The following is a 15,120-nucleotide window of genomic DNA, read 5'->3' as shown; positions in this document are numbered from 1 at the left end:
GGGGATAAAAACAGGACTGGCTCAAAGATAACTCGTGGAACTAGGAAACTTGGCCTCTATGGTGTCCCCGTTTTGGACATATGTCGTTTCCTTACCCTCTGAGTGCGGTGACAATAATTGGAACTAATTTCATTGTGCACAGCCGACTACAGGTTTGTCATACGCCAGAAAGAACATTACCGAAGGTAAATTATTTGTTATTATCTAACCAATTTTTTTATCCTCTATTGCAGTGCTGGAAAATTCTGTCAAACATTCCAGATACCAAAGTACTCTGGACAACACCATCCAAGCCAGATCCTTTCAAAACTCTAGAAACAACTTCACAAAAGAAAACCTGATAAAGAATAAACCAGTGAAGCGTAAATTAACGATTGCAACATGCGAGAAACAGGGTAACATTTCCTTTAAACACATTCCATTTGTATTTCTTGAATTTGCTAATACTTATGACCCCTAAAAAACATTCTAATGGATACTTTCTTTGCACAGATTCCTTACATTTTGAAATAATATTTGGCTGTTTAACTTTTTTCATAACCACCATTGCGCTCAGTGCTGGCTTCCTCAAACGGTCAGTGGCAGTCAGTTGTGTGTGTGTGTAGACTCCCATGAGAAGAGCACTTGCTGGGAGGCTTATAACTTTGATGGTGTTCAGTGAGTTTTCACAATAGCGTCTTGTGAGACTTCGTCAAGGGGGTGGAATGGGCAAAACATGTGTTCTCCCCATCATTCTCCTTAGACACATTTTTGCACTCACCGCCCCAAGCACTGGATGGATGTGCACCAAATCTTTCCAAAGACCATGCAAATAGTTTGACTGGCAACCCTTTTTTCAGTTTGGTCCAAATACATAAAGCTTTAGTTTTCTTGTTTGTTGCAGACATACCAACAAGTAGCAAAAAAAGGATTCTATATATATCTGTTTGTTGTGTACACTTCTCGGATCCACGTACATTGTTATTGCAATTTTATTGGCTACTTAAGTACAGGTGCATTTTTCCAGGGCCACTATTGTGGCCTGCAGACTTATTCCTGCTTCTGCTGGACCCTGTGCTGCTATCTTTTTGGATAGGGGCCTATTGTACATATATCCCTGGGTGTGTGAGTGGTGGGTGCAAAGGAGAACAGCTCCCCCCCCCCAAGAATTATCTTAAAACGTTTATTTTGTAAGGCTCAGTATTATGCAAGGCACCTCCAAGTCTGCTTGCAGTGTCCAGGTCTTGGATTTGTGAAGCAGCTCGTGGTCAAGAGTGGTGTCACGATGCACTGTGGGCCACCCTTAGGATCATGATGCAAAAGTATGGAGAGATTTAACCCAATTGGTAGAATATAATTACAGTATATATTAAAGCTTTATACATTACAGAATAAATTGCACTATTTTTTTATCGCAGTGGTTGATTGATAGGCAGGCAAATGTATTTGTTGTTATTCAACAGCTTGTTGCGGGTAATTTAATACATTTAATACATTTGTAATTCTAGTTTGTTATGGATACATTTCTCCCCCAGCTTCATCAGTGCCCCTTGCCACTGCCTTGGACCGAAAGTGATGACGTCTACATATATTCTTGGAGCCAGCAGTGCCATTTCACCTCCGTTACTTTTTTCCATAGTGTCACATAGGAAAATGTACAAGTAGCGTGACGTTTTTTCCTTTCTTTTACCAAAATTCTGAAGGTGTGCTTTGAAGCCTGTTAACCTTATTGCTGGTCCCTGTCCTCCTGCCTATTTTTTCTCAGTAAAGGCCATGACACACAAGAGTGCATGCCCTGTCAGTCCTAGCACCCGAAAGCAGTCAATGCGAGGACAGCAAGACTTGTTCTCACCTTTGGTAAAACTGCTGCGACCTATGTGAGTACTGCTAATTTCTTCCCAAACTCATTTTCCCCACTCTGGAGGGATGAGAAGCCTTTAAACAGGGTGTGTTTCAGATTTTTGAATATGCACCAAGGGGTTCTAGTCTCATCTTCTGCCCCTTTGGACAATGACCGACGTGGAAAATCCTGCTTGCATGCTGCAAAATGTTTGGCCTCCGGTGTTACTCCAAAGGAGTCCGCGCTACATAAGCACAATGACATGAATCGGAGTGACCTGAGTCAAATCTCTGGAGCCAAAGAGGGTACAGTGAGATCTTCTTGTGCAGAGAGCTAGGGGCAACATCAGTTCAGGGGAAGCCGCTTTGTGTGTCGGTTAAGCTCAAAGAAATCTGATGGCACATTTTCATCTTAAAGTCAATTCTTCTACATAAGCTTCAATAGGGGAACTCTGTTCCTGAGGTTCTTTAACACAGCAAAGGACAATGAGGATGATGCCTCTTTTCGCTTAGAATGGGCTCTTCTCTGAGGGAAATGAAATTCCCTGAAGAACCCCTGGAAAAAGCATTCTGAAAAAGCTTTTTCTAATGGATGCATTAGATACAGTTCACGGAATGGATACATTAGTCTTATCTTTGTAATAAATTAATACTGAAGCAGTCAGCTCTGAAAAAATATTTCCCAGCTTTGAGGGTCGTGCAAAACAGAGCCGGGGCCTGCTCAGTCAAGGGCCCCGGCACCTTTCGGCATTGAAGACTATATTCTCTGAGCCACTGACACATTTCATTTGTTTCTTTTTTTCCACATCACATGCTTGGAACATTCTTCTCAGTCACTTGAGTAGTGTTTTGCCTCTTTTGAGATGTCTCCACAAAAGACAGGCTTCCAAACCTGTCCGGAATGCCACTCTACAATGTGGGTAATGGATCTGCACTCTGCGTGCCTTTTCTTTGCCCCGACATGCATCATAACACCCAAGGAGTGCGGATCCTGCCATATGATGACGCTGAAGGCTGCTAAGGTTGTTTTTGGCCTCTTCTAAAATTACGCCAGGAATCTAGGTCAGCCATGCTCGTGGGAGAAAGGAAAGCAAGAGGAGATTGAAGCATCATCGCACAAACACTCTTGCTCCTCCTACAAGTAGTGCTGAAATACTCATAGTTCAGATTCTAATGGGTAGGTGTAGAGCAAATTGTAAGTTCAGCGACAGACATTCCCACCTCGGCCTCAACGTAGTAGTCGTCTGAGGCTTTCAGATAAGGCATGGGAAAAAAAATTCAACTGGCCCCCAGAGTCCATTAAGGTACCTGCCCTTTCCGTAATGGTGGCATGGTGCTGGATTTCAGAAAAGGTTCTTCTGCATACCCAAGAGTTTGGAACTCTGTGCCAGCTTCAAGGAGTACAGTGTTTTCTTCCTCCGTCAAATCAGTGCCTTCTAATGGACTCCACCATAGGGCGGAGCGCAGCTCCAGGGAAGATCTGCCCGACGGCCATATGGTCGCAGGATATGACGTTGGGGAACCGTATATAGCGAGGCACCACACCTGTGACCTCAGTTCCTTTTATCTGCGCACTTTGTTGGTTCAGGAACATGCTTCTTCATTTTGCTGAAAAAATGCCCAACCTGGCCAAGGCCACAGGTTTCAAGCATTGTGTGGATTGCTTTTGGCAGATGATGTTTTTTAGATTCCCCATCGTATATTTATGCTGCTTCGCGAGAAGCACAACAACTATTGCGGGTCGTGCCAATCTATGCACCCCAACGCCCTGCAGGAAAGGGTGGCTCACCTATTCACCTACCTCCACAAGGAGTCGAGTGAGGGTGCGTGGTCTCAGTCAAGGTCACACAGCAGGGATTGCCTCTCCAAAGACAGGTCTCCTGCAAGAAAAGACAAGAAGCAGCACCAAAAGAGGTCTCACGTCCCCCGTGCTTTCCCGCAGAGTCCATCTTCTTTGCCCTCATAGAGGAGTGCTTGTTCCAGAGACTCCCGGGAAACAGCGCCCAGAGAAATGGGAGAACTTCCACTTGAAGATGGTTGACATCTTCTCCATTGTGCTGATGGCACGCTGGCTTCAACGGGACCCACTGCGTTACCCCCATACAGGTGGGTTACCCCCAGGGGAACACTCCTGCACACCCAGGGCTTGTGCCTAGACCACAAGTTTGAAAATGTCTCTTGCTGCCAGTTCTGCCCTCATCTTCATTATTGCCGCTGGTCGGCATGGTGAGCAGCAGAGCCCCTCTGGATTACGCCCCTCTTCTTTTGAATCCATTTATGTCAAAGATGTGCCAAATCTATGACGAGGAAGGTGAGAAAATCCCGTTTAGTTTGGAACCATTGGGCTCCAGAGAGGAGAGGGACTTCCTGGAGCAGAGGCGTTGCTAGGAGGGAGTTGAGGGGGGGGCTATAGTCCAGGATCTTTTGGTTGTAGCCCCGGATGGAAGCTCAGGGGTTACAACCAAAAATGTTTGCTAACCCCCAGTCCCGACAGTCAAAAAATTAGCATAGCCCCGTATCTTTTCCAGACCTAGCAACACCCCTGTCCTGGAGAAATTTTATGGGAAAGGTGAAGACGTCCATGTCTTGGCCGCAGATCTTTAGGAGGCCAGTGGTCTGAACACTTCCACTGAACTGGATATGCTACCAGCCCTCACTCCGGGTAAGTCTCAGGCATCTTTCTAAAGGTTAAAGACCAAGGTTCTGATACCCTGTGGTTATCGGCCTGTCCAGACCAAGGGACCAATGAGAATTAATGGACATCCTGGATGAAGGACTCGAGGAGAATTTGCTACTATTCAACATAGCAGTGGATGCTCCTTTGCTTGAGGTGTGGGAAAGTCCCTCATCGGCATCTGCAGTCGACAGGGAGCTTGCAAAGAAGCATCACCCTTCTACTTTGGACCTGACCTTTTTGTCCAGCTATGCCCTTTCTTCTCTTCCTCGTGACTGAGAGATTAAAAGACTGGATGCCAGAAAAGAAGGTGTTTGCTTTGGGCATCCTGGGCAATAAGTCTCCTGCGCCATAGCAACATTCACATTTAGTCTTTGGCCTACATAGGTCAACGCAATGGACCACAACCCTGAAGAGGGACATTAGAAAAGGATGTTTGCCCATGGTTCATGGTGCCATGGAGGCTTCTCATCCTATCCTGCAGTCAGGATTCGACACGGCTGATTGTAAGTTGTCCAATGGTCACAAGCACGGCGATGAGGCTTCACACCTGGATGAGAACATCAGGCTGTCACAGGATGTGCCGGCAAATCTTCTGGACATACTCTTTGATGGGCAGAACCTGTTTGTGGCCATGGTAGATGACACCCTACAAATGTTCCAGTTCTCCAAGGTGACGGCAAAGTCTTTGGCTTCAGCCGTGTAGCAACCCTCCGCTCCATCTACAAGATGTCAGGGTTTTGGCCCTTCTATCTCCTATGTCCCAGGGGGAAGAGGTCAAATGGCCGCTGGTACACTGCGTTCCTGCCAAAATATGTCATTCCGCTGGTTCTGATTGCTCAAGACTGGGCCCAGAGAACATGCTACCTGGAATTTCTAGACATGTCCATCTGCTCTCCATGGCGTTTTTAACAGAGAGTGGCGGTGCTCTCGCAATCGGAATGGCGGCTACTCCATCTGATACTCAGCATCCTTAACCTTCATGCTTGGATGCTGAGAGGCTGAGATATAAGGAGTGGGACTTATTGACGACATCCTGGATGTGTTTTTCTGAGCTCAGAAACCTGCCATTCTGTCAATTTTTCCCTGCAGGTGACGTATGTTTTCGGATTAGGGCCGGGAGAGGGGTCTGGACCCGTTTCTCCCCCGTCTTGAAATGTACGCCGTTTTTGGCACTGTCGGTCCTGCAGATCGGCACTGTCAAGGTGCACCTATCTGCTATCTCTTAATTTAAGTGGCACCCTGAACAGGGTTCTTTATTCACAACCCCACAGTTATGCATTTCTTTAAGGGTTTGTGCGATCCATTTCCTCCACGCCAGTTTGTGGTTCCAGCGTGGGATTTAAATTTGATGGTGACATTTCTTATGGGTGCTCCGCTTTGACCCTTGCATTCTTGTTCGATTAGACTGCTCACCCTTAGGCTGATATTTCTGGTCGCCATTACTTCCACTAGATGAGTGAAGACGCTCCAGGCCTTATCTGTTTAACTTCCTTATTTGGTTTTCTCCAAGGAAAAGGTGACTTTGGGAGCTAGGCCATCTTTTCTTCTAAAAGTGGTCTGAAGATTTCCTTCTCTCTTAAAAGATGCATCTTTCTGCATTTATTCCTCCACCCCATCCCTCCAAGGCTGAGGAATGGTTCCATCGCCTGGACCCTGTGCAGGCGCTCTACTACTAGGTCTATTGGAGGACATCAGGAAAGATGACCAGCTTTTTGTTGGTTATGCTGCGGTACGTTCTGGCAGGCCTCTGACTAAACAGACCCTGTCAATGTGGATTATTCTAGTGGACTCGTTCCTCCCACGGATTCTTCATCTATATCTCCCAGCGCTAGCTGCTCTTCTGAAATATTTCTGCCGCCAGGGAGCACAGCGCGGCTCTGCGGTCGCTCCGCTTGATGCCTCTCATCACCCTGCCCCGGACATGAAGTTGCAGCCAGTGTATATAGAGGTGACGTGGCCCCGTGATCTCAGTTCCTATTTTCCTGCGCACTCTGCTCGGCACTAGGAACACCGCTATTAGCGATTGATTCATTTTAAAAGTTTAGCTTCATCTCTCGTTATTGTTGTGAAGCCAAATCAGACTAGGTCTTCGTGGTTCAAATCTTTCGCAGATTGCGGGATACAAATGTCTGTCAGATTCGCAATGCATATGCCTTTACTGCCTTGTTGTAGGCCACAACATACCAGTTAGTGCACCCAAAGGCACTGCGAGAAGCAAATCTGTTCACCTTTCTCCACAAGGAGGGGATAAGCAAACCTGCTCGAGGTCACCAGGCACATAAAAGAGGTGCTGCAAAATTTTGCGACAACCCAGCGTTTCTTCTCGGCATCACTCGTCTTTGTCCTCAAAGAAGAGGCGCCAACACTCCAAGGAAGCCTAAGAGGAAGTGGACCCGCAGGTAACCTTTCAACCAAATCCTCTTCACCAGAGGAATTTTGGCTTTCTGTTTAAAGATGTTCGACATCTTCGCCAAGTCGTCCGTCCCCAAAGCCTGCAATGGCGGCTTTGGCCCCAGCGCTGACTTCTCTGGCTTCAGCCGAGCCAACGCATCCCACCACACTTGAAGGAGCTGACAGGGAGTCTGCAGCACAACGCTACAAGCGTGATAAAAAGGGCACACTGTTCAGTCTTTGGACCGCCCGCTTATGGTCCCTGTCTTACGGCGACAACTGCACCGGAGTCGCTAACGAGTTCCTCCAGCTCCCAACAAGGGCATATATGTCGCATTTGGAGGACATTAATGACGAAGAGGGTAAATGTCCCTTTTGGTCCGGAGCCCTTCCACCCAGGGATGAGAGAGATTTCCCAGAGGAGTTGTATGGGGGATAGGGTGACTTGGTGGACCTGACGACGACTTTCAGGAGTCAAATGGCTTGGACACATCGCATGTCGTCGACATGGTGCCTGCCACCACCCCAGGCAAACCACAGGCGGCTTTTCAGCACCTAATGGCAAAGGTAGTCGACACTCTTGGGCTGTCGGCCCCCATGAGGCCTAGGGTGCAGCATGACCGGTGTGACATTCTGGATGAGGTTCCTAAGGAAGAGACCTTGGTGCCTTTCAATCAGGCCGTAGAGGGGGCTGTGGTGGAACTGTGGGCCGAACAGGCGTTTCTCACAGTGGACCGTGAACTGGCCAAGAAACACAGGCTGGCCCCTTCAAACCCCTTATCTCTCTCTGCCCACGCTTCTCCACAGGGTTTGGTGGTGCAGGACACTGCAGCAAATCTCAAATCCATGACTTTTCCATATTTGCCCCCACATTAGGCGAGCAAACGGTTGGATGCATGGGGCAGGAAGATTTGTGCCTGGGTCTTCGGTGCGTCAATGCCTCTTGTGCATTGGCCCAATTCTCTTTCAGTCTTTGGTCAGTGTTAACAGAGGCGGCGGAGCACATTCCAGAAGGGGCAATGAGGGACGGTTCTCTGGCCATTGTTATAGACTGTAAGGAGGCTTCCCGTCAGATTTTGCAGTCTGGTCTGGACACTGCAGACTGCGTTGCTAGTACGATGGCTACCAGCATAGTCTTGAGGTGCTTTACTTGGCTGAGGATGTCGGGGTACACCACTGACATCCAGGGAGAAGTTCTTGGACATACCCTATCATGGCATGAACGTGTTCGACACCAAGGCTGACATGTCACTCCAGAAGTTCAAGAATGTAACCCAGCGGGCATTCTGGACAAAGGCACAAATGTGACTCATGTCCTTCCCTTACATAATGCCATATAAAATCCCTTCTTGGAGCTATAGAAAACTCCCTGCTTGGGACACCCGTCAAAATGTTTTTTCTCGGAAATACAGGCCTGCCTTCTCCTACCCAGAGTTCCTCACCAGGCACCCATCACACAGCTACTGTTGGCAACAAGTCAAGTGCCTACTCTTCATTACCCCCTGACAGGCACGACAAACGTTACGATGCTCGGGCCAAAAAGGTTTTTGCCTAGGGCAGCATTGCACTTAAGACAGTAAATGCTTCTTGTGCACTTGCCAAGTACACACACATACACACACCACCCTATGGTCTCTTGTGGCTGAGGCAGCAGAGCATATCCCTGATGGAGAAATGAGGGATGGCTTCTTCAACTTCGTGGAAAATGGGAAAGAAGCTATGCACCAAGCCCTTCACTTAGGACACGTCACTGCTGACTGTGTTAGAAGGTCAATGGTGGCGAGTTCTGTCACAAGACGATTCGCCAGGCTAAGGAAATCGGGCTTTGCGAAAAATGTTCAAGCAAAGTTGCTTGACATGCCTTTTGACAGGTCATATCTTTTTGGACCAAAGGCAGATGACAACCTTGAGAAGTGGCTGGCTTTCAGGGCTGGGGCAAAGTCCCTATGGGCGGTGTTAAGACAGTCTGCTCAACCATCTGTCCTCCACATTGTCTTCCCCGGAGACCAGACCTTCTCTCTCAGGAGGGGGAACTGGTTCTTCACCCGAGTGTACATGCACTCAACCTGCACGCCTGGTTTATGAAAGTCTAAGGTACAGGGATTGGCACCTTCCAGAAGACGTGATAGAGTTATGCTTTCGGCTTAATGACCAGCAACCAAAGATATAGAATTCTGCTGTTGGAAGAAATTCTGCAGCTGGTGCAGACCACTGGATGTGGATCTCTTTCTATGTGACACCTCAAGGGTGTTGTCTTTTCTTCTTTATTTGGCAGGATGAGGCCTTCAGGTTGCCACAGTCCTGGGCTATTTAGCGGTGCTCTTGATCTTTATACGCACACCAGAGCAAGGGTCGTACTTTTTATTTGCGTTGGTGGTTCAATTTTTAAAAGGCCGAACTAACACCTTCCCTCCGAACCCCTTTGTGGTACCGTCATGGGACTTAAACTTGGTGTTAACATTTCTCAAGGCTTCCCCTTTTGAGCCGTTGCATTTGTGTCCTCTGAGGCTGCCATCTTGGAAGACTTCCTTTTTGGTGTCTTATTTCCTCAGCCCGAAGAGTGAGCGAATTGCAGGCCCTGTCCTGTAAGCAACCTTTTAACAGTCTTTACCAAGGACAAGGTGACTCTTAAAGTGCGTCCCTCATTCCCTCCAAAGGTTGGATCAAAGTTTCACCTGTCAGACAATTTGTTTGCCAGCCTCCTATCCACCTCCTCACCCATCCAAGGAGGAGGGAAATGCTCGACCATGAGAGGCTCTCAGTTTTTACATCGCCAGGACGAACCAATTCAGGCTGGAAGATCAGCTTTTTATTGGCTATACCGGCCCGAAAACGGGAAACGGAATAACAAAGCAAACCATTTCAGGATGGACAGTGTTTTGTGTTTCTGAATGCTACACCAGAGCAGATAAAGAAATCGCTGAAGGCTTCAGGGCACATTCCACTAGGAGTTCAAAGACGGGGTACCTGTAAAGGATATTGGTCAGGCCATGATGTGGTCTTCCATATACATGTCACAAAACACAATTGCCTTGACACAGGATCCTCAAATGAGTCTTGTTTTGGCAGGACTGCCCTCCAACAAGTGGTGACATAACCCCAGCAGCTCAGTAAAGGGGGTCTGGGACCCAAATTGTGAAAAGATATCCCAACAAGCATTAAGAGGAAATAAGAACTTTGTATTCACAGTTGACATTCACAGACCTTGGCAGGGAAGTGAACCAAGGCTGTGGCATCAAGAAATCTATATAAAACAAAGTTGTGTTTGTTTGTGGGTTTGTATGTGGCATTGATCTTGGGGACGTAACTCCTCCATGAACGGTGAGATCTAGCATCATGAATTTTTGCATGGAATATCCATTATTTCATTGCCAAATGTGACTATTTCGAGGGGATTGGGTCCTCCGACGTATTCCATGTCTATGGCAGTAATCACCACAGCTGTGCTGCTTCGGAAAATCTTCTGCGTCGATACGCCGCCCTCGAGGACCTCCTCCAACGGCCGACGTCACCAGATGTTATAAGTAGGACGCACGACGCCTGTAGCCTCAGTTCCGTTTTTTCCGCGAACATGTTCGCTTCGGGAATCTCGGCACGCCTCGACTCTTTGGAGTTTCTGTTGTTTCTCGGTTCTTCAAACCTGTTAGTTTTGTGAAGTTTCTTCTTCGTGAAGGATGTCTACCTCGTCTTCCACCCCACGTCCGGGCTTTAAGAAGTGTGGGGACTGTGGGTCCAAGATGTCGGTGACGGACTTGGACGACGCCTGCCTCTGGTGTCTCGGGGAGGCACATGACATGGATAACTGTGTCGACTGCCAGTCGCTCACGTCCAAAGCCTTGCGGGAGCGCAAGAAGAAGTTGTCAGTAGGTAAGGTGTCCAAGCCACGGAAGTCGAGGTCTGCGGGGCTTTCGACAGACGATTTGAGGGGCGACTCTCTACATCGTCGTCGGAAGTCCAGTGGGTCTCGGTCCCAGAGTCGGTCTTGCCACTCCTCTGCCTCTTCGAGGCACTCCCGGAAGCGCCGTCATCGGTCGCCTTCCTCATCCGAGGACTCCGCCTGTCGGCGGGTCGCTTATCCCACCAAGGAGGCGACGCCGGAGGAATGGGCTTCCTTCGGGAAGAAAATGTTAGCGATTCTCGAATCGCAGGGCACCGGTCCGTCCGTGCCTCCGAGTGGGGTCGGTCGTGATCGGTCGAGAGACACCGCTCGCACGCCTTCGGGCTCGGGTGGTCGGCACGATTCGCGGGAGTGGTCCCGCTCGGACAAGGGGAATCATTCTCGTCATGCCCGGTCCAGGTCCCGGTCCTCGACGCGCTCGAGACCGTGTGAACCTGTGGTGCTTTCGAGGAAGACGTCGACCCCGAGGTCGTCGACGGACTCTTTCGAGGCCCCGCCTCCGAAGAAGTCGTCGGCACCCAGGCTGTTGAGGGACACGCTCGGGGCTCCGGCCTCGAGGCCCGTGTCGACGCAATAGATGCTGTCGGCGCCGCGTTCGACGCCGATTCACTCAACGACCTCGCCGCCTTTCGAGGCTGTGTCGACAGGGGTACCCTGAGGCTCGGTGGAACCCCCTAGAAAGGCTCTAGCCAAGGTCAAGCATGGCTTTGGTTCACATTCTGTGCCTTCTTACCGCCATCTTGAGTTGGTGGATGAGGGCTCTGATGATGGCATGGTGCCTGATACGGTGCCAGACGAGATTCTCTCGGGCCGTAGCCAATTTGAGGACCTGCGGCAGTCCCTGCACGATGCCAGTGGGCTGCACACACCTCCGGAGGTGGAGTTTTGAAGGCCTGAGCCTGGCACTCATGCCGACTCTTCGTACTGGCGCCTTATGTCTAGGGTCACCGAGTACTTGGGATGGTCTTCTCCCCCAGGGGAGTTTCTTCAGGATGACCTTACGGATATCCTCGACCTAGGTCCACCAACTGACCCAGTACTGCCGTTCCATATGGCTCTACAGAGGAGGGTGGCGGCGGCTTGGACTTGGGCTCCGGAGAGTCTCCCGGCAGTGGGAAAGTCTTTGCCGTGAAAATACCACCCAGCCAGTAGCAATCCCTGCTACTTGTCCAAGCACCCCACTCTGGAGAGTTTGGTGGTGCAGGCGGGTACGGCCACGGCAAAGCAGGCGTCGTATCCTACCATCCCTCCTGATAGGGACGACAAGCGTTTTGACGGCTGGGCGAAGAAAGTGTTTTCTGCAGGGGGTATGGCGCTTCAGGCGACCAACTCCATATGTGCCTTGCCACGTTTCACGCACTGTCTGTGGAACTGTGTTTCCTTAGCGGCTGAACATATTCCCGAAGGGGACGAACAGGATGGTTTCCTTGCCATGGTTCAGGATGGCAAGGATGCCATGTGTGAGGCCGTTCAGTCGCGTTTGGACATGGCAGATTGCGTCAGCCGGTCCATGACGGTGAGCACCATGATAGGCAGGTTTGCGTGGTTGCGGAAGTCGGGGTTTGCCCCTGATGTGCAGGCCCGGCTCCTCAACATGCCCTTTGACGGGGAACATCTTTTTGGCAGCAAGGCTGGCGAGAGCCTTGAGAGGTTGCAGACCTTCAAAGCTGCAGCAAAGTCGTTGGGCGCTGGAGCTAGACAACCTCCACCTTTTCGTCCTAGGGGACAGCAATGGAGGGGAGGTTCCTTTCATTGTTACTCATCCTTTGGTAAAACGAGAGGAGCTGCCAGTCAAAGGGGCCACCGTAGGAGTGCCAGAGGTGGAAAACAGGGTACTCGAGGTGTCAAGGCCGCTCGGGCAGTTGCCTCTTTGCCCTCAGGCGCTGGCGCAGCATCTTGTAGAGTGGCGTGCCATTACTTCAGATGTGTGGGTTCTGGAGATCATAGCCCATGGCTACTGTCTTCTTTTCCGGCAGAGGCCTCACGACAATCCACCGGGGAATCTCTCTTTGAAGAGTCGGGATCCGTTCCTTGCGCAGGAAATTCAATCCCTGCTGGAGAAAGGCGCCATAGAACTGGTGCCTGTAGCGGAGAGGAACAGGGGATGGTATTCCCCTTATTTTTTGATTTCCAAGAAAGACTGGGGATTGAGACCCATCATGGATTTGCACAGTTTGAACAAGCTCCTCTAGAAGGACAAGTTCAAGATGGCTACTCTCTCTCTCTCAAGTCCTCCAGGCCCTTCAACTTCAGGACTGGTTGGTGTCTCTTGACCTCAAGGACGCTTATTTTAATGTGCCGATCCATCCAAAGCACAAGAAGTACCTGAGGTTTGCGGTTGGAGACTCGCACTTTCAGTTTCGGGTCCTGCCGTTCGGATTGACCTCCGCCCCGAGGGTCTTCATCAAGCTCATGGTAGAAGTGGCAGCGCATCTCAGGAAAGGGGGGATTCACATCTAGCCCTACCTGGACGATTGGTTGATCAGGGCGCGCTCTCCCGAGCAAGTCCTGGATCATCTGTCCATCACCTGCCACTCCCTCCACAAGCTGGGCTTCTCCCTCAACTTAAAGAAGTCCCATTTGAGACCAACATCTAGGCTCCAGTACATCGGAGCAGTGCTCGACACTTCCCTGGGGCAGTGTTTTCCTCCCCAGGTGAGGGCTCATCACATTCGGTAGATGGTGCACAAGTTTCAGCTTGCCCAGAGTCTCCCAGCGTTCGAGTTCTTGAGATTGCTTGGCCTCATGGCATCCTGCATTCTTCTGGTGCCAGAGGCCAGGTTGCGGATGAGATCTTTGCAATGGGCACTCAAGCTCCAGTGGCCTGTCCTCCGGCAGGATGTCAGACCCTGTTCAGGTGCTGTCCTCAGTCGGCCAGGACCTTCTGTGGTGTGCCGACGAAGGCAATCTGATGAGGGGGCTTCATTTTGGCTACCCTGGCCGGAGGTGACAATCATGACGGACGCATCCCTCAAGGGATGGGGAGCTCATGCCAACGTGTTGACAGTCGGCGGTCGTTGGTCTCCGTCGGAGTCCAGACTCCATATCAATCTGTTGGAGCTGAGGGCCGTCAGACTAGCCCTGAAGGTTTTTCTGCCGACTGTGCGAGGAAAGAATGTCCTGATCCTGACGGACAACACGGTGGCCATGCACTACCTCAACAAAAGGGGGGGGGGGGAGGGTCACTTCCTCTGTGCAGGGAGGCGATGCAGCTCTGGTTCTGGGCAATCCAGCAGGAAGTTTCGATCTCGGCAGTTCATCTGGCCGGAGACTAAAAAGAGACGGCAGACGCTCTGAGCAGGCAGAGCGCGATCTCTAACAAGTGGGAGTTGGCTCAGGAGATTCTCCTGGAGATCTTCGCCCTTTGGGGGACCCCTCAAGTGCATCTCTTCGCCTCCAGTGCCAACCGGAAGTGTGAGAGGTTCTGCTCACGGGAATTTCCTCCAAAAGAAGCCTTAGGAGACGCGTTTGTGGTGGAGTGGTCATTCCCACTGCTGTATGCGTTTCCTCCAGTCCCTGTCATCCCGCAAGTACTTCAGAGGTTACGGAGGTTCGGTTCCTGGATGATCCTCATTGCTCCGACGTGGGCACGGAGGACGTGGTACCCGGACCTTCTCGACTTCTCCATCTGCCCTCCATGTCGTCTTCCCTACCGAGACGATCTGCTCTCACGGGAGGGGGCTCAGGTTCTCCATCCAGAGGTCAGATCACTCGACCTTAACGCTTGGCTTCTGAAAGGTTGAGGTATAAGGATTGGGACCTCCCTAAAGACATGATGGAGGTGTTGCTCCTGGGCAGACAGCCAGCAACAAAGTCCCTGTACCGTTGCCGTTGGCGTAAGTTCTGCGACTGGTGCAGGGTTAAGAATGTGGATCCTTTTGCATGTGACATTCCCATGGTTCTGTCTTTTTTACTTTCTTTGGCCCACAGGGGCTTGCAAGTGGGTACCGTTAAATGTTACCTGGTGGCGCTGTCCATATTTAAGTGCTCGTCTGAAGAGTGTTCCTATTTTAAAATTCCTTTAATTTCTCCGTTTCTGAAAGGGCTCAATAATGTGTTCCCTCCGTCACCTTTCCAGGTGCCCGGTTGGGATTTGAACCTTGTTATCAAGTTTCTGATGGGTGCTCCGTTTGAGCCTTTGCATTCATGCCCTTTGAGACTGACTCTTAAAACTGTATTTTTGGTTGCGGTCACTTCCGCTCGCTGAGTGAGTTACAGGCACTTTCAGTTAAGCCATCCTTTACTGTGTTTCATAAGGACAGGGTTGTCCTCAGAGTTCGTCCTTACTTTCTTCGAAGGTGGTGTCGGAATTTCATTTAGGCCAGAAGGTTGTTTT

General features: G+C 50.1%; 1 protein-coding gene across 2 annotated transcripts in view; it reads left to right on the top strand.

Moving 5' to 3' along the window:
- The window catches only part of PHIP (pleckstrin homology domain interacting protein), a 2,101,228-nt gene that overhangs the window by 1,995,737 nt on the left and 90,371 nt on the right, over positions 1 to 15,120 (top strand). For both annotated transcript variants that reach the window (XM_069606291.1, XM_069606290.1), the window contains exon 39: positions 234 to 395. In XM_069606291.1, coding sequence (XP_069462392.1) covers positions 234 to 395 — 162 coding nt within the window. The remainder of the gene's footprint in view (positions 1 to 233; positions 396 to 15,120) is intronic.

The sequence above is a fragment of the Ambystoma mexicanum genome, chromosome 4p, assembly GCF_040938575.1.
Source record: "Ambystoma mexicanum isolate Mex_15411 chromosome 4p, UKY_AmexF1_1, whole genome shotgun sequence".
Taxonomy (NCBI): domain Eukaryota; kingdom Metazoa; phylum Chordata; class Amphibia; order Caudata; family Ambystomatidae; genus Ambystoma; species Ambystoma mexicanum.
Note: the sequence above shows the minus strand (reverse complement) of the source record. Positions and strands in the feature narration are given on the sequence as shown.